Source organism: Saccoglossus kowalevskii, chromosome 11, assembly GCF_978046115.1.
Source record: "Saccoglossus kowalevskii chromosome 11, keSacKowa6.1, whole genome shotgun sequence".
Classification (NCBI taxonomy): Eukaryota; Metazoa; Hemichordata; class Enteropneusta; family Harrimaniidae; genus Saccoglossus; species Saccoglossus kowalevskii.
Genome location: NC_140651.1, coordinates 21,878,715 through 21,904,184, shown reverse-complemented (window position 1 = coordinate 21,904,184; position 25,470 = coordinate 21,878,715). Strand labels below are relative to the sequence as shown.

At 35.5% G+C, this 25,470-nt stretch overlaps 3 protein-coding genes across 4 annotated transcripts in view; 1 reads left to right on the top strand and 2 right to left on the bottom strand.

Annotated features, from left to right (window-relative positions):
- The window catches only part of LOC100377430 (glycoprotein endo-alpha-1,2-mannosidase-like), a 30,726-nt gene extending 18,724 nt beyond the window's left edge, over positions 1 to 12,002 (bottom strand). Inside the window, exon 1 of the mRNA XM_002736971.3 lies at positions 11,801 to 12,002. The gene's annotated coding sequence lies outside the window, so the exon portion shown is untranslated. The remainder of the gene's footprint in view (positions 1 to 11,800) is intronic.
- A 161-nt stretch (positions 12,003 to 12,163) lies between these two features.
- LOC100377579 (uncharacterized) overlaps positions 12,164 to 25,470 on the top strand; it is a 29,094-nt gene continuing 15,787 nt past the window's right edge. The window contains exons 1-10 of one of the 2 annotated variants that reach the window (XM_085505022.1): positions 12,164 to 12,334; positions 13,817 to 13,945; positions 14,651 to 14,719; positions 15,516 to 15,708; positions 17,732 to 18,132; positions 18,732 to 18,823; positions 19,137 to 19,338; positions 19,721 to 20,084; positions 21,767 to 21,867; positions 22,404 to 22,511. In XM_085505022.1, the coding sequence (XP_085361148.1) occupies positions 12,305 to 12,334; positions 13,817 to 13,945; positions 14,651 to 14,719; positions 15,516 to 15,708; positions 17,732 to 18,132; positions 18,732 to 18,823; positions 19,137 to 19,338; positions 19,721 to 20,084; positions 21,767 to 21,867; positions 22,404 to 22,511 (1,689 nt within the window). In that variant the 5' untranslated portion in view covers positions 12,164 to 12,304. Of the gene's footprint in view, positions 12,335 to 13,816; positions 13,946 to 14,650; positions 14,720 to 15,515; positions 15,748 to 17,731; positions 18,133 to 18,731; positions 18,824 to 19,136; positions 19,339 to 19,720; positions 20,085 to 21,766; positions 21,868 to 22,403; positions 22,512 to 25,470 lie in introns of both variants that reach the window. The other variant, XM_002736972.4, reaches the window with a different exon arrangement.
- On the bottom strand, positions 24,449 to 25,255 carry LOC146736525 (uncharacterized). Its single transcript, XM_085505551.1, has one exon. The coding sequence runs from the start codon at positions 25,253 to 25,255 to the stop codon at positions 24,449 to 24,451; it is 807 nt and encodes a 268-aa protein (XP_085361677.1).

Here is a 25,470-nt window from a genome sequence, read left to right as displayed (position 1 = left end):
TACCATTTTGACTCTTGAGGGGAATGGAAATCAGTTGATTTGAGGGTGTCACAATAAGCGAGGGAGTAAATCGTTTTTATGCTACAAAAAATGCAGACCTTGAACGTACTATTTGGACTTTAGTACGTCATTCTTGTTTGATTAAATAACGTTTTTAGGTTCATGTGCTGTAAGTTACAGAGCACATACCCAGCCGTCCCTCAGCAAATAATGAAGCAAAGACATTTTCGATGTCAAAATCACGAAACTCTCTTTTTTTACGCAAACTGGGAAATTCGAATTACTAAACGAAGTACAGGACGACGAAGCTTAGATATCCAAAAACCAACACATACCAAAAATTATATCTCCCATACGCATGCGCCGGTTTTAGGTAACACCAGACACCGTGCTAGTCTCGTCGAGTTCTATTTTTTTTTAAATACCTGTGACAATTATAACAAAATAACGTGCTAATAAGTGAGTGTTAGTGATGTCCGGGAGTGAAGATCCAAATTTGGCTGGGAATGTCCGTGAAACAGGAAAGAAATGTCCAAGGGATATCCGCAGTCCTGTTGGTGAGTCGACAGGGATTGACAGCCATATTGATGACGTCATTAGTCCACAGATGGATGGAGCACCCCGCAAGGCACGTCGTGTAGAAAGTGACGAAGAAATTGCCATGCATACTACTAGCAGTATGGAGAGACCGAAACTGACAGATTCCGAAAAATTGGATTTAATATTATGTAGACTGGATAAAATTGAGGATAAATTCTTGAAATTAGAAGAAATAGAGAGTGAACTAGTCAATTTACGTGGAGAACAGGTGGACTTGACGAAGTCTCTAGAACACGCACATGCTGAGATTAACGACTTGAAAATGGACAAGGTTAGTAAAAGTGAAGGTAGTAAATTGAGAACCCGTCAAGATGATTTAGATGATAGGCTGCGCCGCAATAACTTAATCTTCTATAATATTCCTGAAATGGCAGAAGGACCAAATTGTGTAGAATTCATTCAAAATTTTATTAAGAATCACATGAAGCTAGACGGGAGCATACAGATTGAACGGGCCCACAGGACTCCGACTTTTACGACTAGGAGAGATAGAGTTCGTCCCATTTATGTGTCATTTCTACGTTTCCAGTCTAAGGAGAATGTACGCCGTAATGCGGCAAAGTGTTTGTCAAATAAGCCGTATAAAGGAAATAGTGTGTTTATATCAGAAGATTTCTGTGCTGCTACTCGGGCCGCTCGCAAAAATGTGTTGCCGATGCTACGAAAATTGAAAAGTGAAAAACCAGATTCGCGACCGTTTATCGCCTATCCAGCAATAATAAAGTACCGGGAAGATGGACAACTAAAAATATTTAAAGAATAAAACATTTCATAACTTTATCTGTGTAGCGAGAAAACTATTTGCGTATTTCATATTCAGCTGTACGCTGTTCTTTTCAGCACTTATTCACGCAGGTGACAACAATGGAATTCAGCAGTTGACCAACATGCTTTGTGAACTTGATGAAGGTTGATCGGGTACAACTGGTAGTTGGAAGATTGAGATTAATATCCTTTTTCTCATTGAGTAATATTAAGTATACATATACATATATTATTTAACCGACTTTATGTTACTTTTTAGTTACACGCCTTTTCTGTTTTATTGCATACGTATTATGCCATATTTGTACAACAAAATAGCATAGCTGCTGGGTGTAATATTACACGGAATCACGTGATACAGTTAATTGTATGTCATTGTTCTATGCTTTAAAAAAAATGTGTTATCAGGGGAAATATTAATACTGCAAAACGTGAATTACGCTATTTAAAATGCTTTAGTTTGGAAAGCAGCTTTGGCTGCAAAAGAAAAGAAAAAGATTCGCAATGCGTTCTAAAATCTGTTTAAACTTTTCAGAGTAAAACTTCTCGTGAACTTGGCGAATCAAACATTTTAGTCGCAGGTTTATATTAGATTAAGTTTTCATAGTGAGACTAGCAACAACAAAACAACTTGATACTGCTCTTATTTAAATTAGAGCCTTTTTTCAACCAGCAGTGCGTTTTTGTTCTTGGTTTTTTATTTTCATCTGCCTTTTTGGTGGAGGGGGAGAGTTTTCCCCCTCTCTTTTCTTACTTTGTTGAATTTTACTTTTTTGTTTCTTTGTGGTTTTTGTGTTTTTTTTGTAAGTGGATGGCTTTAAGTTTTAGTGTGGGGTTATGTTATAGGAAAATACCATATGTAAATTATAATGAGTGATTTGAAAGTATTGTCGTTAAACGTTCAGGGGTGCTCTACTCCAGAAAAACGAAGGGATGTTTTCTGTTGGTTAAAAAACAAAGATTTTAATATTTATTGTTTGCAAGATATACACTGCAAAATCGGGGATGAGGATATATGGGAATCGGAATGGGGGCAGAAGTTTTTTTTTAGTGCGTATCGAAGTAATTCCCGAGGTGTGGGAATTTTTTTTAACAAAGTTGATGAATATACGATACATAAATGTAGAGGCGACGCTGGTGGTAATTTTCTATTTCTCGATTTAACTTTTCATTCACAACGGTTCACATTGGGTACCATTTATGGCCCCAATGAGGACAATCCAACTTTTTACCAAAAAATACAGAATATCCTGGATGACTTCGGGAATTTGAGTATAATTATTTGTGGGGACTGGAATGTCTCACCCAATTTTAATTTGGACTGTAGTGGGTATGTATCTTATAATAACCCAAAAGCAAGCCTGGAAATTGACAATCTAAAGAAAGCTTTTGATTTGATTGATATTTGGAGAGTCACCCACCCAGATTCTAGAAGATTCACTTGGCACAAAAAAAAGCATCTAAAGCAAAGTCGTTTAGATTATTTCTTGGTCTCCCCAGACATTTCCTCTTTTGTTAAAAATTCAGATATTTCGTACGGGTACCGTTCGGATCACAGTACGACTACAATTATTTGTAATTTTTACTTACAAAAAAGAGGGAGAGGTTTCTGGAAATTTAATACTTCACTATTGCATGACAATGTTTATACACAAAAGGTTAAAACGTCAATTGAAGAGGTTGTTGAGCAATACAAAATTGGGGAGGGTGACACCGTAGTGTCAGACAATGACTGGAATTTCTCTATTAACCCCCAACTATTTTTTGAAATGTTAAAACTTAAAGTACGGGGTACGACGATTGCTTACAGTACTTATAGGAAAAAAGAAAATGTGAACAATTTTCAAAAAATTGAGAATGAAATTAACGCCTTGGAACAAGAATTAAATATACAAAACTCAAATGATTTGGTTATTAAATTAGAGAATAAGAAGCAAGAGTTGGAAAATATGCAGAAAATTAAAACCCAGGGTGCAATAATGAGGTCGAAAGTTCAATGGGTTGAGCATGGTGAGCGTAATACTAAATTTTTTCTAAACTTAGAAAAAAGGAATTATATTGATAAAACCATAACACATTTGAAAGTGGATGATGACCGTTCAATTTCAGACCCTAAGGAAATTTTGTACACTGAAAAATTGTTTTATGAAAACCTTTATACCTCGAAACCTACTGTACCGATTGATAATTGTTTTTCAGTCCTATCCCCCAGTTTGTCTGAAATTCAAAAAGAACAGTGCAATGGTGAGATCACTTATACAGAAATTCTATCAGTTTTGAAAAAAATGGAAAATAATAAGACACCAGGTAGTGATGGATTTCCTTCTGAATTTTATAAGTTTTTCTGGAACGATATTCATTATTTCCTAGTAAAGTCTATTAATTATTCATTGTCTCTTGGTTACATGTCGATTACACAAAAACAAGGTGTTATCACTTTAATTCCTAAGAAAGATAAGGACAAATCCATTCTAAAAAATTGGCGTCCGATCTCATTATTGAATACAGATTACAAGCTGGCTTCAGGCTGTATAGCCGAGAGACTTAAAATGATTCTTCCGGATATTATTAGTGATTCTCAAACTGGATATATTAAAGATAGGTTCATTGGTGAAAATACTCGTTACTTGTATGACGTGTTGCAGTACACTGAGCTTAACAAAATTCCTGGTCTGTTGTTATTGTTGGATTTCGAAAAAGCTTTTGACTCTATTGAATGGAGCTACATTGATGAGGTTCTCTTAAAATTTAATTTTGGTGCTTCTTTGAGGAGTTGGGTTAAATGTCTTTACAAGGATTCTGTCTCATGTGTTATAAATAACGGACATGCAAGTGAAATGTTTAAAGTATCCCGGGGTGTTAGGCAAGGAGACCCCTTGTCTCCATACATTTTTATTATTGCAGTCGAATTTCTGGCCCAGGCTTTGAAAAACAATCGTGATATTAAAGGAATAAAGATTGATAATAAAATATTATTATTAAGTCAGTATGCAGATGACACATTTTTAACATTAGATGGTTCAGAATCCTCTCTACGTACTGTCTTCCAGGTACTGAAGAATTTTGCTTTAGTTTCAGGCTTGAAATTGAATGTAGGCAAGACAAAGGCTGTTTGGTTTGGGTCAAAAAAGGGATGCAGTGACAGAATATGCCCCACATTTAATTTAATATGGTTAGAAAATAATTTTGAATTATTGGGACTGATCTTCGACCTTAATTTAGAAAACATGGTAGTCTTAAATTATGAAGATAAATTGAGAAAAATTTCTTCCTTGTTTGCTTCATGGGGCTGTAGACCACTATCTCTTTTGGGTAAAGTTACAATTGTTAAAAATCTTGCAATCTCACAACTAATCCATTTATTTTCCTCCTTGCCATCCCCTCCTAGTGCACTTATGAATCGTCTTAATGCAATTATTAATCAATTTATTTGGAGTGGTAGGCGAGCTAAAATATCCAGGGCTACTCTTAGTCGTGGTGTAGAATATGGTGGTTTAAATTTACCTAATTTAACACTATTTTCCAAGGCGTTAAAATTAACTTGGATTAAAAAGTCCCAAGAAAAAAGTGCTCACCCGTGGAAAATACTTTATTTTAATATTTTTAGGAAAATTGGACATAAGATTTGGGAAGCAGATGCAAATTTTATTAAAAAGTATATTACTTCAATTAAAAATAACTTTTGGTCGGAAATAATGGACATTTGGCATTCTTGTATAAATCATCAAAAATGTAATTATCAAAGTCAGGTTTTGTGGCATAATTCAAATATTGCTATAAAAGATGATTATGTCAACAGGAGGTTGTGGCAGGAAAAGAATATTTGGTATGTAAATGATTTATTAGGAGATGATGGTCATTTTTTAAGTTATGAAAATTTCAAGTGTAAATACGACTGCAATGTTAATTTTTTGGAATTTCAATCTGTGTTAAAAGCTATTCCCAGGTCATGGAAAAAGGAGTTGCAGGAGAATCCTAAGAAATTAAATTCAATTGACAATTATTTTGTCCACTATGTTAGAGACAAACCTAAACCTCACAAAAAAATGTATTCGGATTTGGTTAGGAAAAATGTACCTCCTTTGGGCTGTCAAAATAAATGGGAAAAACGGCTTGAAATTCGAATTCCGGACGAAGATTGGAAACCCCTTTTTAAACTACCATTTCTCTGTACATTTGATTCCAGGCTGCAGGCATTTCATTATAAATTTTTACATAGGGCAATTTACACAAATAACACTTTGTGCTTATGGAAATTAGTTGATAGTACATTGTGCACTTTTTGTAACGCTGATATTGAAACTCTTGAGCATCTTTTTATTACATGTACTATTACTAGAAGATTTTGGGGGAAATGTCAGCAACTCTGGAAAAAATGGACAAACGTTGATATTTTATTGTCTGACAGGGATATTTGTTTTGGAATACATGGCAGTTTTTATTGTAATCTTCTCAACCTTTTTATTTTAATCTGTAAACAGCACCTCTATTCTGAATCGAAAAGAGGTTCTGTTCCAAAGGTGGAAGTTGTGGAGAGTATAATGTTAAACACTCGCATTGTAGAGCGACAAATAGCTATCAATAATGGTTCAATGTCTAAATTTAATGAAAAATGGAATAATTTTAATTATGAGTAATTCACTTATTAGCCAGATTTGTCAGCTTATCAATAATGTTCCCCCACTTCCACTTCTTTTAAGCCATCCACTTTTCTTTTTTTTTTGTAATTTTTTTTTCTTTCTTTTTTTTTGTAAATGTATTTATTTAAAGTAATAAAAAATAGATAAAAAAAAAAAAAAAAAAAAAAAAAAAATTATATCTCAAAAGTGAATATTCGTGGTGTATTTTGAGTCTAACGGGACCATAAGTTGGAATTCGCTAGTACTCTAAATATCCAAATATATTTTAGTATAATTTATAAGGTAGTTACCACATACCATCTATTATGGGATGGATTGCAAATACTATCAAACATAACAAAAATAATTGTGTTATTAATAGCAAGCTTTAAAATAAAAAAGCAAGTTTAGCTTGTTTTCATAACTACAATTTATCAAAAACAGCCTAAATATATATATTAGTAACTACAAAGAATAATTTGAAATTATTTATGACAATAATAATCACTTTAAAAATAGTTTTTATGAAAAGGCAGAGCCAGATGATAGCCAGCCGTGGGAGTTGAGTTATGCTTGGACTGTACTTCCACTCCATGATTGTACAATGAACATTGTGTCTGCGATTTACAACTTTCTCAAAAATTATGAATAGACTTCTAACATAAAACAAAGAATATTGAATGTATTTTGGCAAATTTGAATCAATATAGAATAAAGAGATTTATTAATTAGCTAAAGTTAATAACAATCACATAAGAAAAGACTTTTTGTTAAGATTAGATACACTTTGATTAAAAAATAACATGCTAGTTAAAAACACATACTTTAAAGTTAAGTTTTTAACTCATTATTAAATAAAGAGAAAATTATAAATATATTTATGATTATTCATTAATTTTTTACCTTAAAGATCCAGTCCAAACTTGAAATGATGAAAATAGAGCAGATTGATGCAGCAACCAAGTCACAGAGGTTTCAATATGTGTGTTAATCCAAGCACTGCACTAACATGGGTGAACATCACTTGGCGGTATGCCATGCAAAACTAATTTTTATGTTTCCATGCTTATTTTTATCATCAGAATTTCATCGAATACAGGTTTGCATTGTACAATGCCAGGAGACTCGTTTTTACAGCTGCATACAGCACAAATGCGTTCAAGTGAGGAATAATTATACACACATGTCCATTACACTAATATTGGTTCTGACGTCATTAGAGAATCGATTCAGCCCACATTAGACGGTGATCTATTAATACCCGTATAATGGCAGGCCCTCTGGAAATACAAGCCAGCAACAAAATTGTTTGTGTATCTCACACACATTCTTCTATGTTTTTCATTGAGGGAGCTTCAATGTGGAGAATGGACCAAACTGCGAATACAACGCAGGTTTCTTGTAACTTTTTTATAGTATAATCACTTTCAACAACACATGCATGCTCCCTAAGCTATTTTGCACACAGGAGTCAAAACATACAGTATTTGCTCTATTGGATGTATCTCTGATTGAAGCACAAATAAACCAAAAAACTGCATTAATTGTAAGCTAAATCTTTAAAATGACATATTTTTACCATAGACATATACTTCTGTCTTAAACGCATATGCTACTATGGTAACAGAACAAACTGGACATCTACTGAATACACATACATACCGGCAGTACACTAAATTTATGACTGGAAACCTTAACTTCCCATCATGCAATTTTATCTGTATACAAAGTATGATGTACATGTGACAATACATTTGGGGCTGTACAAGCTTGGACTTGGTTGCATCAATACATTCATCCAACCAAATTAAACGTTATACCCAGTAGTTTTGATACTGATAGTTCTGTTTGCTATAATATTTCAAATCTTTATGGCAAATTGCATGCAAATTTGTTAACTGTTTTATTTGTTCAAGAAATCATCATCAAATAGACATGTATGTTGCACTCAGCGGCTAGCCAAACCTTTTTTTAAGACCTACATATCAAGCCCCAAAACTAATTAGTATACTTCAGTATTCTGAGGGGATTTAATTTCAAGATCATCATTTCTAAAAAATGCCCTTGACTGATTGAAATATTTGAATATTTTAAAGGTGCATTCAGGTGAGGGAATCTAAGCAATTGCCTCAATGGCCGAGATGAATTACGAGATGCGGGAAGCGGCAGAGATCTAATGTGAGATAGCATACAGACAGGTGTATACACTATTAATTACTAACTAGGTAGTATTTATATAATTGGTCTCATGCCAATATTACAGAGAATTAAATTAACTGCTTTTTTTATATATTCAATTATTACTTCTATAAATATTAAAATAATCTAAATCAGTTTTTACATGTACCAATATATCGATTTAGAAATATATGTAAATGCCTTGGATCAATTTGTCTGGATGTCAAACATATACTGATATAGGAAAATGGTACTAGAGCGATATAATGATTATATTGATACAACAGATATTCAGTGGATTATATCTATTCTAAACACCAAGTATTATGGTTGACCTGCATATATATTAATATAAATGGTTACTACAATACTGTATTTGCTCTTTTAGAAGCTCATATCTTATATGTCATATGTATACCATAAGATTTCTATAATGAACAAAATATTGAAATACTGTAGTTAATGGATCCTGGTATACAACGTCACCATAATACTACGAGTTACAGTGTGCCGTAATTCTGTAGCATTGCACCATATCAAGCAATGAGAAATCCAAATATGGAAAGATTTCCATTTTTGAAAATAAAATTCATAGTGAGAAAGATCCACAATTTTTCAACCTTTTACCCAGTCCTGGCAATTCTACACCAAACACTTGGATCACCACAAAGTATGCACTCAGACAGTCCATGGTCGCATCAAATCACACATTATTGGACGGTACTCTCGTCAGTACGTCTTTGTGTATATTTTGCAACAACCTTACAATAACATCATAGAATACTTGAGTACTATTTGGGAGAATGCACATGTATAGAAACATTAAACAAGACACTAAAACTGGGTAATGCACTGATGAGTCCCTAGAGTAAAGGTAACCAATTCGAACAAGATCAGAGAAATCATAAATCACTTTTTCAAATATTCACAGATATCAACATTTCTGATGTTTTTTCATGAATATATTTTTCTCATGACATTCTTTGCATACTGTAGAACACTTCATTTTCGCTTGGAATTTATTTTCGCTATTTTCGCTGAAGGGATGATTCTATGAAAATAAAATCCAGTGAATATACTTTTTTTCCTATATTTCACATTAAACTCATCAAAAAACAGTGAAATAAATTCCATACAAAAAGCCCATAAAAGCTTTTTCAGCGAAAATTAATTCCAGTGAAAATAAAGTATTCCACAGTATTTGACATTCAATAACTCGTGTCTAGTGAAATACTGATTTTTTTTTATAACAAATAATTTGCAACTACAGGTCTTTTCACAAATAATCTGTACATAAATCATCTTCATATAGCATACATTTGAACGCATTGTTGGTATATGTAGCCATGGTAACAAGCAGGGTAGATAAACAAAGATAAAAACTGTCATTCAAGGATGAACATGGCAAACTGGGAACAAAGAATTGTGAATTTAAAAAGTACTACAACTCATTTTGCGGAGAGAACTTTTGATAAAATGATTAAAGAATACTTACCATATGCACATGCACAAGAAAATTTTATGTCAGGGATGACTAAAATGCAGTCAGTTTATGCCAATCCCTGGGATGCTGACATGTCCTTTGGGCTGTCAAATTCATTTATTCATCCAGCACTCCTACCTTTAGACTGACAAAGTCAGGACTTGTTTTTGTTTTACAAAAAAATATAAATAATAATTGTCAATTTCGCCTTTTGCAGAAAGAAATGGATTTCGCAATCACGCTAGTTTATGCAATCATGCTAAGAAGGCTAAATTGACAATTAATTATGTTTTTTTGTAAAACAAAAAAGTCCTGACTTTGCCAGTCTATCCACTATGGTCTATCTATGGAAGGTACTTTCCATGGGCTATCCTACCCCTGGTGAACACATTGATGATGTACGGTAAGTCTCAATCATACCATTGAGGGCGCTGTTTCAAATTGAAGAATTTCTTTCGATATCACTGCAATATTTTATAGCATGCTTGTAGTATAATGCCACTTTTTCACAAATTAAATAATACGGCATTCAAAACCAGTTTGGTGTTTCTGGTAATGAGCTAAATAGAAACTGAGTGAGCAGGAAGATTTTTTTATTTATAGTTTTCCCGATGATCTGTATTCTTAGCTTATTTCTAGAAATAATCGTGGTTTGATGACAGATGATAAAAATATGACGACTGAGCTGGTTTTTAGCTAATTATCAAAAAAATAAATAATTTCCATGAAATAAACTTTTTCTAAAATAATTTCCCCAAAATATGCTGATTTTGATTTAAATGGCTGCCATTTGGCCATCTGGAATCGTATCATGAAACAAAATGTACATGCACACATTCACGTAGGTCAATCTACAAGTCCTCGTTTGAGGACTTCGTCTAAACTGGGAGTAATAAACTTTGTACAGAACAGCCAAAATGTTTTTTCAGTGAAAATTAATTCTAGCAATAATATACCCACCAAGACTTCAAGGTCAAAACACTATCACGTTAAGATTTATTTTAAAAGAGTTACATATTTATTGACTTTTGGGATTAATTACCTAGATTAAAAAAATATGAAAAATGGACTGTTTGAGAATTATTTCCATAGGAATTCATATTAAATCATTATTTCATAAAAATAAAATAGTATTCATCAGAATTTTCTAATAATTTTGGGCAAACATAAGAGTCCATTTTAAATTATTTATTATTTTTTTCACTATATGTTTTCAAATTAGCCCTAAGTACGGCTTCCTTCTGCTGATCATTTGGCTCCCACAGTCCTGAGAAGTCGTACAGACCGGGTATTCAACACCCGGCTACAAATTTATGGCGGAGAGCCTTTCATGCACTTTTCATGATTGTAATCAGCCAAAATGTAGATCAATCAATCTAGTGATCATAAATACCTTTGAGGCTTTCTTGTGACCGATAAATGAAGCTACAGCACTGGAACTTTGACGAAAGCTAGTTTATGCAACGAAATAACATTTTGTTTATAAATACATCAAGAACAAGCTGGAAAATGTTGATTTGATTGACCCTATCGGGAAATCTTCTGTAATTTCACTTCCAGATGGGAAATTATTTAGTTAGATGTATCGACATGCTTATTTTTTAGCTGCAAAACTGAATGCCTCTTAAATCGCCCAATACAGTTCTTCAAATCCCTGGTCTATATGACTTCTCAGGACTGTGGAGGTCGAATGATCAGCGGAAGGAGGCCAACCTACAGGACTTTACTCAGGTCTATACCCAAACTAAACTTTGAGAAATGGCGTAACCTTTTAACCCTAGAAACTACTGGCAAATGGCTCAAAAATCACCATTTTCATGGGTGTTTTGTGCAAAAAAAAGTTTGGAGAGCATACATTTTTTCTTTGATTTTGTAAATAACAACATAAAATAAAAACATATGGGAAAAAGTCAAGAAAATCCGGTGATAAGTTTTAATGGCAGCAAAACTACCTTAACGTCAGCGTCTACAGCGCCCTCCCCTAAAAAAATGCACTTGCGCAAAGTTGATATACTAGTAGTCCTGGAAATTAAATTGTATTTATATGTGCGTGTGTGTCTCTGCAGACAGGGAGCTGTTATCATGGATCCCGATGCTATTTGTGACTGTCGGATGGGTACCATCAAAATTCACATATTGATTAATTGTTTTGTACCTGTTCTGAAGTGAAGTTGCGTCCAGGTCTTGTTTGGTTTCTCCGCCCCATTTTAAGAAATTCTACTCCATGGGCTCTCAGGAAAAATGTCCACTCAATGCTAGTACAATCAAGTTCAAATTCAAACCGTTTGAATCTGAACTATTTATATTATTAATTTTTCCAGTAAAAACTTTCTAAATGAAACATCGCAGCCATTGTGATCACGGTGTTTTTTGAATTGCATCTTGGGTTATTTCACGTTCGCTGGCCATCGAATCGAGATTATATAAAACTAAATTTGATTGGACCAATTTTAACTATCGGTAAAATATTGGCCAATCAAGTAACTCCTTATAAAGAATTCACATATTATGGGCTGTTCACTAACGCACGCCATTTTGTCTCAGTTGCGTGGTTTTATCAATGATAATCAATGGTGAATTTCTAAAAAATCTCAACCATTTTACAATCTTTTATTCATTTGTTCGATTTTTGTGATCACTGAGAACAAATACGGCCAAAATGGAGGCCGTCAGAGCCTTTAATAACGAGGTAAGTGAACTAAAAAAACGTTATTGCAATCAATTCCTGTATGTCAACGAATCCTGGAAATGTGGCGTGCGCGGAACCGATCGTCCTTGGTTTCATTAATAACTATTATACGTTACACAAATATTTACACATATTAGTGATGTATGTTTTGTACGGAACTGGCCGAAATCAAAGTTATGTTGTTTTGTTCACGATTCCTTCGAAAACCCCTTCGCTTAATGAAGCAGCAAAGACTAACACGTGTATTTCCCCGAGACGTTTCTGGCTGTTAACTCGACTGCCCCATTTGTTACCCAGTGTGTAACAATCGGAACAATACCAAACATGAGTTTTACACTGACAATCTTCAAAGCAATATTTTCATTTTCTAGAATATATTATTTATTTTAACTGTAAATCAAAGTTTAATGTACATTATGAAGCAAATTGTGTAAATTTATTAACACTTAGGCAAGAATTGACTAGAAATTGTTGTCTCAGAAGCATGTAGTTCAATAGAAGTCAAAACCGAGTGTGCAAGTCCTGCGAAAAAGACACAGAAAGTGTTTTTAAACCGTGATGTTGAAAGAAGATACGTATTACTTGAAGTTTTCTCTGGCTATTGTTTTTTGGCTCCATATGACATCTTGGGAAAGAGTTCCTTTTGTATCCCTAACCCTAACCCTATCCCTACCCTCCAGCACTCCCCATTTAATTGTACATGCCCCTCCTTGATGATATTACATTGACCTATATGCAGTGGTTCCAATCCTGTTGAAAATTGTCAAAGACAATTGGTGGGAAAACAAAATTACTCAATAACGAAACTACGTCATGATCCCCCAAATGTTGGCAGGACCAATCACAAACAAGAATAGACAATGAATTTTTGATTAACATCTCTGTTTTCCTCCACGCTACCCCCTCCCCCCCCCCACCACCAACTGCGGAGTAAGGGTTCATCTGTTAAGAACAAATGGTAACCACACTTGTTTCCATGGAAACTTGGGTTGTAGCTATTCTAATGCTGCGCCCACCTATTTTAAAATGGTTTGTTCAATAAGCTCAGATATCAAATTTTAAACTCCTAGTTGCCAATATTACATTTGGCCATTGGCTTCCCACTCAAAAACCAGACCTTAACTTTCGAAAATGGCTAAAAATGGTTATCCTGTACTCAGTAATTTGACTAATTAGGGAGCTATATGGATTAGGCGAATGATAATTAGCTCATCTGGGTCTATATTAAAAAAGTGGAGTAATCATTCACTTTAGAAAGTAAGGTATGACACATCGCTGTGGGTCCTGCTACAAAAAGTGTACGTCACATGTAAAACATATTGCTTCTGCATTTCTTTTCATGGTTGTTCCAATGGGCAATATTTCATATTTGCTTACCTGCCTGACAATAGTAGTTATCTGAGACAGTCGCTCAACTGCTAAATTTTGAATTAATGTGGTAAACTAAACTTTTGATTAATGTGGGATGCCCTCTTTCTACAGCTCTCCAGTCTCTATGAAAGCAAGCCGCCTATCTCAAGAGCCAAGATGACGGCGGTCACCAAGAGTGCCATCAAAGCCATCAAATTTTACAAACATGTGGTACAGAGTGTAGAGAAATTCATAATGAAGGTAAGGTTGACGAATTAACGCACTGCAAAGAGTGATATAATTAATTAATGATGGGTTCTGTCGTATGCACGACGAGTGCGTGAGCATGAGTAAATACAGTTTGTTTTTGGGATATAGTTGGGTGTATTGGATGAGTTAGTATCGGACTAACCTAATAAATTGGATACATCTAATAAACATGTGGGATGATTCAACTTCAACAGATCAACTTCTAAATGAATATGATTTGGGACAAATCAACCATCCATCATGTTCACATCTTGTAGAATCAGTATCCACTCAGAACTCTTTACAAAGCAAGATTAGTTGGGTGACAAATCCTGTCTTATATTAAGAGAATTAATTTGTGTAAAATATTTTGGCACACGTTGTAGAAGCAGAGCTTGAAGACATTGGAGGAGAATACTCTGATGCCCTTTGATTTCACTTTGCTAAGGCCATTTTATTAATTGGGGCCTTGAAAATGGGTGGACTTCTCAAACTTAGAAGTTCAAGGCCAGTGTAGCACCAGGGTTGTCCATGAGGGTATTTATGTGGCCTGCTTCATTTGGTAGCACACCTTTTTATTTCTACTGGATAGTGGTTACAGTTTAGATATCACAAACAAATTAATGAGAGATCTCTAGTCACTAAATGGATATTCTTTCTCTGCAAAATAATACCTGTGCATATATGACTCGTTTTATTGTGCCTCTTATTTCTCAGTGCCGGCCAGAATATAAAGTTCCTGGTTTGTACGTTATTGACTCAATAGTAAGACAGTCCAGACATCAGGTGAGTTTTGTTTTTTTTTCATTTTTCTGCTCTTCATGCGTATGTGTATCTTTTTTTCTTGACAGCATGTATGGATAATTGTAAATATTATAAACAGAATGAATCCACATCAAGCTTGCAACCGCAGTGCAGACATCTGCAGGACATTTCTTTAGACATCCACGGTATAATGCTACAGACAGTATCTCAATACGAGATCACTAAACTATAATCGCTGCTTACTAATCTGTGTTGGCAGTGAAATTGATAAACTGCTACTAAAGTAAAGTCTGGAACTAAATTTGTGTGTATAACACAATTCTGTTTGATACCAAATAAATTACTTGTCCCAATTTCCAACACATGCTCAAATGCATATTTACCTGGGTTTTGGAAAGACTAACATCACTTGAGTGATATGGTTTTTCTGTGTTCTATGTGAGAAAGATTTAACTTCAGCACTCAGGATTGATTTTTGGATGGTTGAAATGACTACTTCTTTGATAGCTGAACTGATGGTTCATTGCATTTTTTTTTTGCACTTGCACAAACAAAATTCTGCGCTGTGTGTGATTTGTACTATAGAACACAAAGCGTCTACTTTGGCAGTTTAAAAGTCGCGTCTTTACAGTCAAATTAAATGCTGCATTGGAGGTAGTAAGAATTAGCAGTATTCCTTGACTAGGATATGTACATAGTTTGGAACCAATTTATCTGTACAAAATGAACATGATAACAAAATTGTTCATTAGATTATTAGACATCTAATTTTCTGTGTATCCTGATGCAATAATTACAAAAGAACTTTTTTTTTTAGTTTGGAGCAGACAAGGATGTATTTGCACCAAGATTCGCCAAGAATGTTGTTCCAACCTTTCTGCACTTATTCAAGTGTCCGCAAGATGATAAAGCTAGGGTTGTCAGAGTCTTAAATTTGTGGCAGAAGAATGGGGTGTTTGGTGCCGATGTCATCCAACCATTACTAGACATGGCTAACCCTGAACTGACAGGTCAGGAATCTATTGATGTTGCTCAAAGTCAAGATCAAGGTACACACATCATTCCTAGAGTGTTTCCATGGTAATGGCATTGCTGTTGCACAGTTTGGTTTCACTCTTCGAGAGATGTAATATTTTAAGGGTTTCCGAGCGAGCACTCCCAGTTTGCCATGACAAGTTCATGTCATTCTGCTTGCTTGTGTTTCCTCTTTGTTAAAAATTAACAGAACAACCACCATGGGTCTAAATCTCCATGTAATTTAGCTCTCTGGCTGTTGATTTTTCTCTGTGTTGTGTTGCACTAAGTTGGGTTGGTGTATGTGATCTATTGTCCACACTTTGGATGTAAAATCATGCTGTACTCAAACACAGCATTGAACTTCTCATTCACATGTGCTTTTGGGGGTATTTCATCACAGATGTGTTAATGTTTTCATCTCAAATTAGTTTGTAATAGACTAACAAATTATAGAGAATGCTAATGAATGTTGATGGTTAATATATTCCAAAGAAAAAGGACATATAAAATTTAATTGGTGGACAGTGATCCATGTAAAGAGCCTCTCATGTTGTCAAAATGAGTGAAAAGTCAATAAGAGATTTAGAAAACAGTGACCTCGACCTCAGTGGTGTTCCACTAAGTAATACCAGTTAAAGCTTTGTATTTCTATGATCCAGGGTCATATAGCTTTGGGGAAATCCTTCGAAAGTCTTTGAGTTGGAATTACAGGAAAAATAAAAAAATCTTTGAAAAGTCTTTAAATTTCTTTATAGTTATTAATTCCTTTTAGAAAGGCTTGTTTAATCCAGGGAACTACCACCATATCCTCAGAACTTTGATGAGCTTTGGTGATAATGTTGGCCTGAATTTAAGGGTCAAAATGTCTTTGAAAAATGCAAGAAAGTTTGGGAAAAGGTCTGGAAAAGTCTTGGAAATCATTTGGCTCTTGGTGCTATGAACCCTGTGATCAAAGCATGGTAAATTCAATAGCAAAAGATACTATATTTGAATAATAGTTGCATTTGTTGTATACTGAACCATTAAAATACTTCTCATTTTGACCATAGAAACACACCTGTAATTCAAGGAAGCTCAAACACTGATAATAGAGCAAATAAATGTATGGTGTGTGTTTAACATTTAACACATAACCATGCTGCATGTCATGCACAGACGAGACGTGACGTGACGTTCAGTATAAAATGTATATTTCATTTTTAATATTTATAATAAACATCACCAGTCTCTGTGTGCTGCAACAGTATGCGAGGATACCTGGTTACTTGCATGGTACAGTGACACTGAATCATAATGATTGCAACTGGAAGTTTATTTTAAAAACAATATCTCAGATGGATAATATTTTTGCCGATTTTGAAAACCAACAGTGGCTGGAATTGCAACTGTGCATTCATTGTTGCATTAAGGCTTCACCACTTCAGGGCTTTACCATAAATTGGTGTATGATTAGCATGCATATAACTTTTTACAGTCATGTTTTCTCTGTCATTTTGACATTCAGAGTTGGTCATGTGATAAAAATGTTATCACCTGATACCACTTATTCATAGAGCTGGTTGATACTTGTGTTGTCAAGGGTTGTATTATTCTACCACATTGCATCACTCCAGTTTGTCAATATTATTATATAATCATATTACATTATTATTAAATAATGCTTTCAAATTCATGCATTAAAGTTAATTTGGATCATCAAAACATCCTGAAACAGAAAACAAATATTTCCTATGAACTTCATCGTTTCAAGAAATTAGGGAATAAAAGGTTTCAAACTGACACATATGATATGATGATAAGAAAGCTAAACCTTGTCAATTTTCGTCAAAACTTATTTTCAAGATTTGTTGAGTTACTACAGGCAATTGTGAAAAAAATGGTTGTGAAAGTAGTTGACTTGGCCATCTTGGTCCCAATTAAATGTTGACTCCACATCTTTTCATGGCTTTGTTTGACATACAAATGTTTATCTTTTGTGAAAAATAAATCATTTTACAATAATTCATTCTGTTGCAGGTCAAAGTGCCCCCACTGTGAAGGTAGAAGTACCTACAAAGCCACCAGAAACTGCAGGCTGGTCAGGCTGGAATGAAACGCAGGAAAATGTACAAGCAGTGAAACCAAATGCACCAAATACAAAGCAACCAACTATGCAGTCTCTGCAGAGCTTGATCCAACAAACACAAGAAGCCCAGCATCAACAGCAGCAGACCTTGCATCAGCTACAAGCACTGCAACAACAGATACAGAAACAGAGTCAGCCGTCACCAAGGAAACAGACCACACCTCAGTTAGATAACTCCTTAATGGCACAGATACAGGCATTAAGTGCGTCGTTGGCTGCAGCCACTGCTGCTGCAGTCTCCAAGCCAACCACTGATTCAACAAATGTGCCTGAAAAACCGGTATTTAATAAGGTTAGTCACCATGGGTTTATATACTGAGTGGAACTAACTTGCTGTCTGACTCATCAGCTAAATTCTTAGCCCCAGTCAAGGGATTGTGTCCTTTCTTGTTAATTCATGTTAATGTGCTGCGAATACACATTTTTGCCCACAAGAATATTTTTATTCTTCTACAATCCTAGCAAATTCTAGCAAAATACACTGACATGGCCTGTATTTGGGAACTATAAATTGAATATTCCAATGAATACATCATGATAGCAAATTACTCATCTGTGTACATTTTAGGGGGGCACAGTTCATCTTCTTTCACAAGTTAGACTGAGACACATTGATAGGAATGTTGCAAGCTCCCGAGTACAATAGTTTAATATTTTACTAGGTTTTTTTTGCGATAACTGTTTGGTTAAACAAAGAGGTGGCGTTTTACAACAATTTCACAGCAATTAAATAATCCTTGTACAAGTTTTCTATTAGCTTTTAGTATTTCAGTGAATGTGAACCAGTCTGAACACTATATAGACTTTTCCTGTACAAATTGTTCAAGATACAGAAATTTGATAAATGATACAATGATATGCTGAATTATGACAATTTTATTAACTATCCAGGCACTGTTGGACTTTGATTACGGGGATGAAGATGAAGATACGCAAGATAGAGGGGTTGACCAGAGGCCACCAGTATCACAGCCTCCACCAAGGTAGGTCATTGAAGGCTTTCAGGAATAGTAAAATTACTGGTCTGCGGGGCTAGAATTTCTTCCTGACGCAAAAAGTAGTGGTTTCCGGGGAAAACTGACGCATTAAAGCTGCACCTGCTCAGGCTGTTTTACACATGGCAGTTTCTACACCTGTGGGACTGTGTGTCGTCATGTGAGAGATGAACACCCCTTGTTAAAAAAAGTTATGTGCAGGTCAGTCGAGTAGGCCAAAATGACTGCCTACTCATCTGCCAAATACGACAAGAGGACCACTATAGCTATTAAACAACTTTAAATATTGTTTTTTTCATAGCACGACCTCAGATGATATAATGGGTAACCTGGCCAATGCTGATTTATTGGCACACTTGAAACAAACTCTACAGCAGACTGAAGCTCCAACCAATCTGCAAGATCCTCTATTCCAGCAACAACTACTGCACCATTTGCAGCCTCCGCCTCAACTGGACCCTCACCAATTATTAGAACAGCATTTCAGTCAGCAAGTCAACCAGGTATTACATGAACATATTTATATTAGACACAAATTTACATGCTAATGAAGAGCCTTTATGGCTGAATTATTTCAATATGTTGTTTTGTGACACAGGGCTTGAATTCAGAGTTTATGAGGGCTCTAATTTTCAAGACCAAAACTTGTAATATGTTCTGGATTTAGTTTTTCTCAAGATTCTGGACTAACGGAAAGGCAACTAGCGTCATGAATATTCATAAATATTTGCCATATTTTAGGGGTAAAACAGAAAACACTTCAGAAATGACTGATTAAAAATATCCTAACACATTTTGTAATTTTTAAAACATTGATGTCCATTGAGATACTAATAAACAAATACAAAATTAAATCTTTTTTTTGTGTTTTTTGCCATGTTGCAGAGTACCAGTATAGATGATAATCAGTCAGAAGCAATGCATGTTGAGGAAACCGTAATGCAAGACGAGTCTGAGATACCTGCAGTAGTAACAGATGAAGCTGAAATGACAAGTAGTCGCCACTCTGACAAAAGAATGAAATCTAGATCTCCAAGTAAGAGACGTCGTTCAAGATCTCGGTCTCGATCACCTAGGCGCCGCAGACGTAGATCTCGTTCTACTTCAAGGAGTCGATCTAGGAGGAAGCGATCACGATCCAGATCTCGATCTAGATCACCCAGGCATAAGGAAAGGCGTAGGGAACGAGAAAGAGAGAAAGAACGCCAGAAAAAAGGTCTCCCAGCAATCAAAGAAAAAACAATTAGTGGTAAGTTACTACTATCCCGGACAAACCTCGAGAGCAACGTGTTTTTTCCCAGCAAAAAGGTGTTGTAGTTTTTTGCATATTATTTATGTATACCCGTTAATGCTTAGTCACAATAAACATCCTAGCATCTATACCGGGTAACTATGGAAAACCTAAATTAGACTCTAATGTAGGTTGTGAGAAATGATTAAAATGCTGAAAAATGACGCCTATCGTAAAAACTCCAAAATTTCGACCCCTCTAAAAATTCAAACGCCTAATTATTTGCCGGGTTTCGGTATTTTTATTTACCTCCAAATTTTTGACTCCATTAGAAATTGCCGACTCATTCTTATTCGAAAATTGCGACCAATTTTGGTTTTCCCCAAAACGAAAAAAAACAACGATGTGAGCGTGCAAACGGGACTTTCCCCGAAGGCATGAATCCGGGTTTCTGATTGACTGAAAGATTTTTTTTTTATTGGTAACGAAAATATATTCTAAAGAAACGAAGTTTCAAATAAAAACGAACACAAAAATCTCAGCATGCTGCGTTTCTGAATTGTTGATTATTACTCAGTAGTGATTATAATAATGTACACAAAATAAATTCGTTGAATTGTTATGAAATACAAATAAAAGTCAACTTAGTTTTGTCGTAAGTGAATGATTCCGGTCTCGTATAAATGTTTGATGCTGTAGGATATCCGCTATGTTCTCTTAGGTCAAATCGCTAATTAACCAATCAAAAAGCTGGATGATGCCAACATGTTCAAATTATCATAGCTTATTTAAATATGTTAATGTTATTGAACGCAATGCAGAAGAGATTGATGTTGTAGTACGATCTTTTGGCTTGGATTTTGATGCGAAAACGGCATGATTTTTTTTAAATAAAAAAATTAGTTGTTTTTAAAAAATAAACTGGGCATCTGAAGAATAATTTAACATTGTTCACAGTGATAACAGCTCATTCTCGAAACGAAGCTTACCCGCTCACGCTAGTCACGATAAAAATCATACACGTGTACTCTTGAATAGACGTCAATGACTATGGTAAAACTTAGACTCTATTTTTTATCCGGCAGGAATGATTGAAATGTCCGAAAAATGACGCCAAAATACACCTTAAAAGTCCCATTTTATTTTCTTAAATCCCATTTTATTTTTTTAATCCAAGGGCGAATTTACGGCAGAATCTGGTCCCTCAAATAAGGGACACGCGAGCTTTGATTCTAACCGGATACATTGCACTGGGTCGGGGAGATAGTTTGCTAAACTTCCATGTATCTTTTGTCCAATGGGTACCTGTACTTTGAACATTTCCTAGGTAGTGCGAGACAGCTTTGTCTTTTGACCTAATTTTGTGCTGACCTCTCCTCCGCGTCTTGATGTTTTGTTTTCCTTGTCATAATACTTACTGATTGATGACTTTGTTTTGATTTTTTTAGCGTACAACTCGGCCACGACTTTTGCTTTTACCGTGAAACATGGGGAAGTTTACGTCATTTGACGGACATTGCATTTTTTTAAAAAAACTAATGAAGCACACTGTCTATCATCCCCATTTTTTCATTTGCTGATTGTATAAATCATAATTTATACGATAATTGTAGTATTTCTCATTCATACTTTGTCTACAATATCCTCAGCACACACAAGTTTTTTTCTAAACCTTTTTTTTAAATTTGTTTTTGTTGCAGTTTGTTCCACTACAATATTTCTTGGTCATCTGGCAAAGGCAACTGGTGAAAAAGACATCAAAGAAATCTTTGAAGAGTTTGGTCAGATACAGTCAATTGATGTAAGTATCGGAAGTAGAATATATTTGTAAATTATAATATTTTGCTATTCTATTGAGGAGGTATTAAGGAGTCAGTAGTGAATGTAATTAGAGCAAAAAGTAATTATAGAATGAGTGAATTACAAGGTGTGAGAAGTGGTTTGGTTAGTTGGTGATGAGTGGAGTGAGTTTGAGGAGTCTTTGAGTAATTAGAATTAGAATAAAAGCAATTGACAGTATATGTAAATTAGAGCAATGGTGCCTGAATTAGAACATGGAGTGAGTCTACAGTATGTGTAAATGTGAGCAGTGGTATGTAAATTAGAACAGGGAGTGAGAGAGGCGTAAGTGAGTCAGTAATATGTATAAATTAGGTGAGAAAGGACAAAAAATGTGTAATCGAGCAAGGATGGAGTGGCCCGACTGAAGAATAAGTGAGAAAAGAGTAAATGAATATGCAAATTACAGCAAGGAATATACGAGTGAAGCAAAAACTGCTTAATATTACTAATTAGCAACATGGCTTGGAATAATTTTTTTCTCCTTTTTTCCTGTAGATAATACCACCCAGGGGCTGTGCATTTGTGTGTATGGAACAACGACAAGATAGTCACAAAGCATTACAGAAACTGAAAAACTTGAAACTTCATGGAAATACCATCAAAGTAGGTATCCTTGTTAAACATGTATAGCATGTTTGTAGTTTAAAAACAATTCATGTGGTATAAATCCCCTTATACCACAAAATCGAATGAAAATTGGAGAGATACCATGTTCAAAACTGTGCCAAACCCCCAGCTCCAAGGCTTAAAATGGTATCATATGGCTGACAAGTTAAAGAACATGCTGGCTAAACTTGAGTCTGTTGATGGCCGTAAAAATGAACAATACTGGTTAAATGTGGGCAACAACTTGATCAACTTAGGGACAACGTCAAAAGATCGATGTCGGATAAAAAAACTTATTTGCTTTATAGTTTGGGGGTGGGGGGTTTTGACCTCAAAAAGTTTCCATCCTACAAAAACGATTTTATTTTTTAATGAAGTCAAAAAAATCTTGGAGTATTTGTAGTTCGTTTTTTTTTCTATCCAATCATGGACAAAAATAACAGAAAGTAAAAAAAACACATCCAAGACGAGAAAATGGTTTGGTCCAAGTGTAAATATGTGCGTCTTTTTACACCAACCCGACGACCAACTGCTATGCCATACTACTGTCTGATTATCAATTTGTATTTACTGGTGAATATAGTCTGACGCCATGATCAATATTTATCAATTAAGTTTCAGTGGGGGGTTTTGGGAAAAAACTAAAGGAATTAAGTTTTTTATCCTACATTGAATTTTTGATGTCCCTTACAGACCCTCTAGACCATCAATTGTTTGATATTAGTGGTAAACACTGAGAGGAGTGTTTACTTATTAAGTACCGTTAAAATCCTATTATAAACCGCATACCTAATAGTAACCGCACCCCCGATTTCGGCTTCAGTGTTAAAGAGTTCTCAACAAAAATTGAAAACATGAAAAGTACCTATTACTAACCACACCCCCAATTCAACAAGACCGTGACTGACTTTGTTTCAACCAGCTGGTACATTGTTCCTAATACTATTCATTTGTTTAGACAACGTGCCTAAAAATATTCACACCTCTTTATTGTTCAGTACAGGGGTTGCATTAGTGTTCGATAATGTGGAGTCCCTGGGACCCACCCCTTATAAAATGTGTGGGTCCCTTAAAAATATGTGGGGTCCCTGCCGCTACTGCACTTTATTTTTCTAAAATATTTTTTTGCACGAACTATTACACAATAAACATAAACAGGCATTAATCACATTTATATTGTACTTTATTTACATGTTCATTCCAGCCTTTACATGTCAGCAATCTGCATTATTTACATGGTTTACTTCTATTTTTACTGTTATTAAAATGTAATGCTGCTTGTAAAAATTTTAAATCATTACTGGGTTTACCTTCAAGTTCTTCATAAGCCAAGATAAATGAGCTGGTGTCAGACTTAACTTAGACTTAATACGATTATTCCGAGGTCCAAGTGCATTAGTACTCGTACTGGTGTCAACCACTTCCCAAATAACTCGTACACAGTTGCGTTAGAGTAACCAGTTTATTCAAGAAAGCGGTGAAAACTATAACAGGATAAAGAAATCACATTTCAAATGACGTCATCGCTGACTGAACGAACGAGCGTGAACGACTTACGGAAAAATTTATGGAAATTGCGAAAAATACACTTATCAAATTACGACACTCGGAGCTAAGGTGGCCTGATCAACTCATGAGTCAATAAATTCAGAAAAATAACTTACTTCGCTGAGTCTAGTGTTCTTTTAGAAGGACTTTATGTAGCGATCTTCAGTCATACAAAACGCAGTTGGCGTACGCGTATGAGACTCTAGCCCATAATAGTTATAGCGAACTCTGACCTACGCTGAACGTAACGCCCGCGCCTAAAGAGGGCGGTATACTGTTAAAAGTGAAAGGGCGTCCAGCACACTCCCCGTCTAAAAATGAGCGATAGAGGTAATTTTTACTAAACGCTAGAACACTAACACTAAACTTAATTATAATCAAAACAACTAATGTTCAGAATTGTTCTCTTTGATACTTTGGATCAAAACGAGTTCGGCAATTGGTCTCTGGTAGATTCTTCTTACGTTGTCTCTACAAACCATGATGTCAGCTCTTCTGATCTTGTTGTCATCACTGTAGTATGTCTTCACGACACGTGCAAGAGGCCAGTCGTTGCGAGAGCATTCTTTATCTCTCAACAGGACGACGTCACCTTCATTGATGTTTGCAGTAGTCTTGTTCCACTTGCGTCTTGGTTGACGGCTTTGTAGGAACTCCTTCCTCCAACGCACCCAGAACTGGTCGGCAAGATACTGTACGCGACGCCACCTTTTCCTGCTGTACATGTCTTGCTGAATGAATGTACCCGGAGGAGGGTGTACTTGTTGCGTCTTCATTGTGAGAAGCATACTGGGACTGAGTGCCAGCGGGTCATTGGCATCTGAAGATATGGTGGTTATGGGTCGAGCGTTGACTATGGCACAAACTTCAGCCATTAGTGTGGAGAGTAAATCATGCGTGAACTGCGGTTTGCCAAGTTGGACGTACATAGAGTTAAGGACTTGTCTGACGGTACCAATCTGTCTCTCCCATATGCCCCCAAAATGTGAGGCATGAGGTGGATTGAACACCCATTCACATTGGCGTTCTGTTAGAAACCTTTGCACTTGATGCTGGTCAAGTTCTTCGAGTGCTGCTTTTAGTTCGTTCTTCGCTCCTATGAAGTTGGTGCCCTGGTCACATCTCAGTTTCTTAACAGGGCCACGAATGGCTATGAAGCGACGCAGTGCATTGATGAAGGCGGAGGTATCCATTGAGTTGATGATCTCAATGTGTATGGCTATTGTATATAGACATACAAAGATCATGGCCCATCGCTTGGCTTCTGATGAACCACCTCTCGTTCTCCTGTTCACTACACTCCAGGGACCGAAGACATCCATCCCCACATTTGTGAATGGTGGGGTGTTTTCAGCTCTGTCTGCAGGAAGGTCTGCCATCACTTGGATTAGACGTTTCGCTCTCAGCT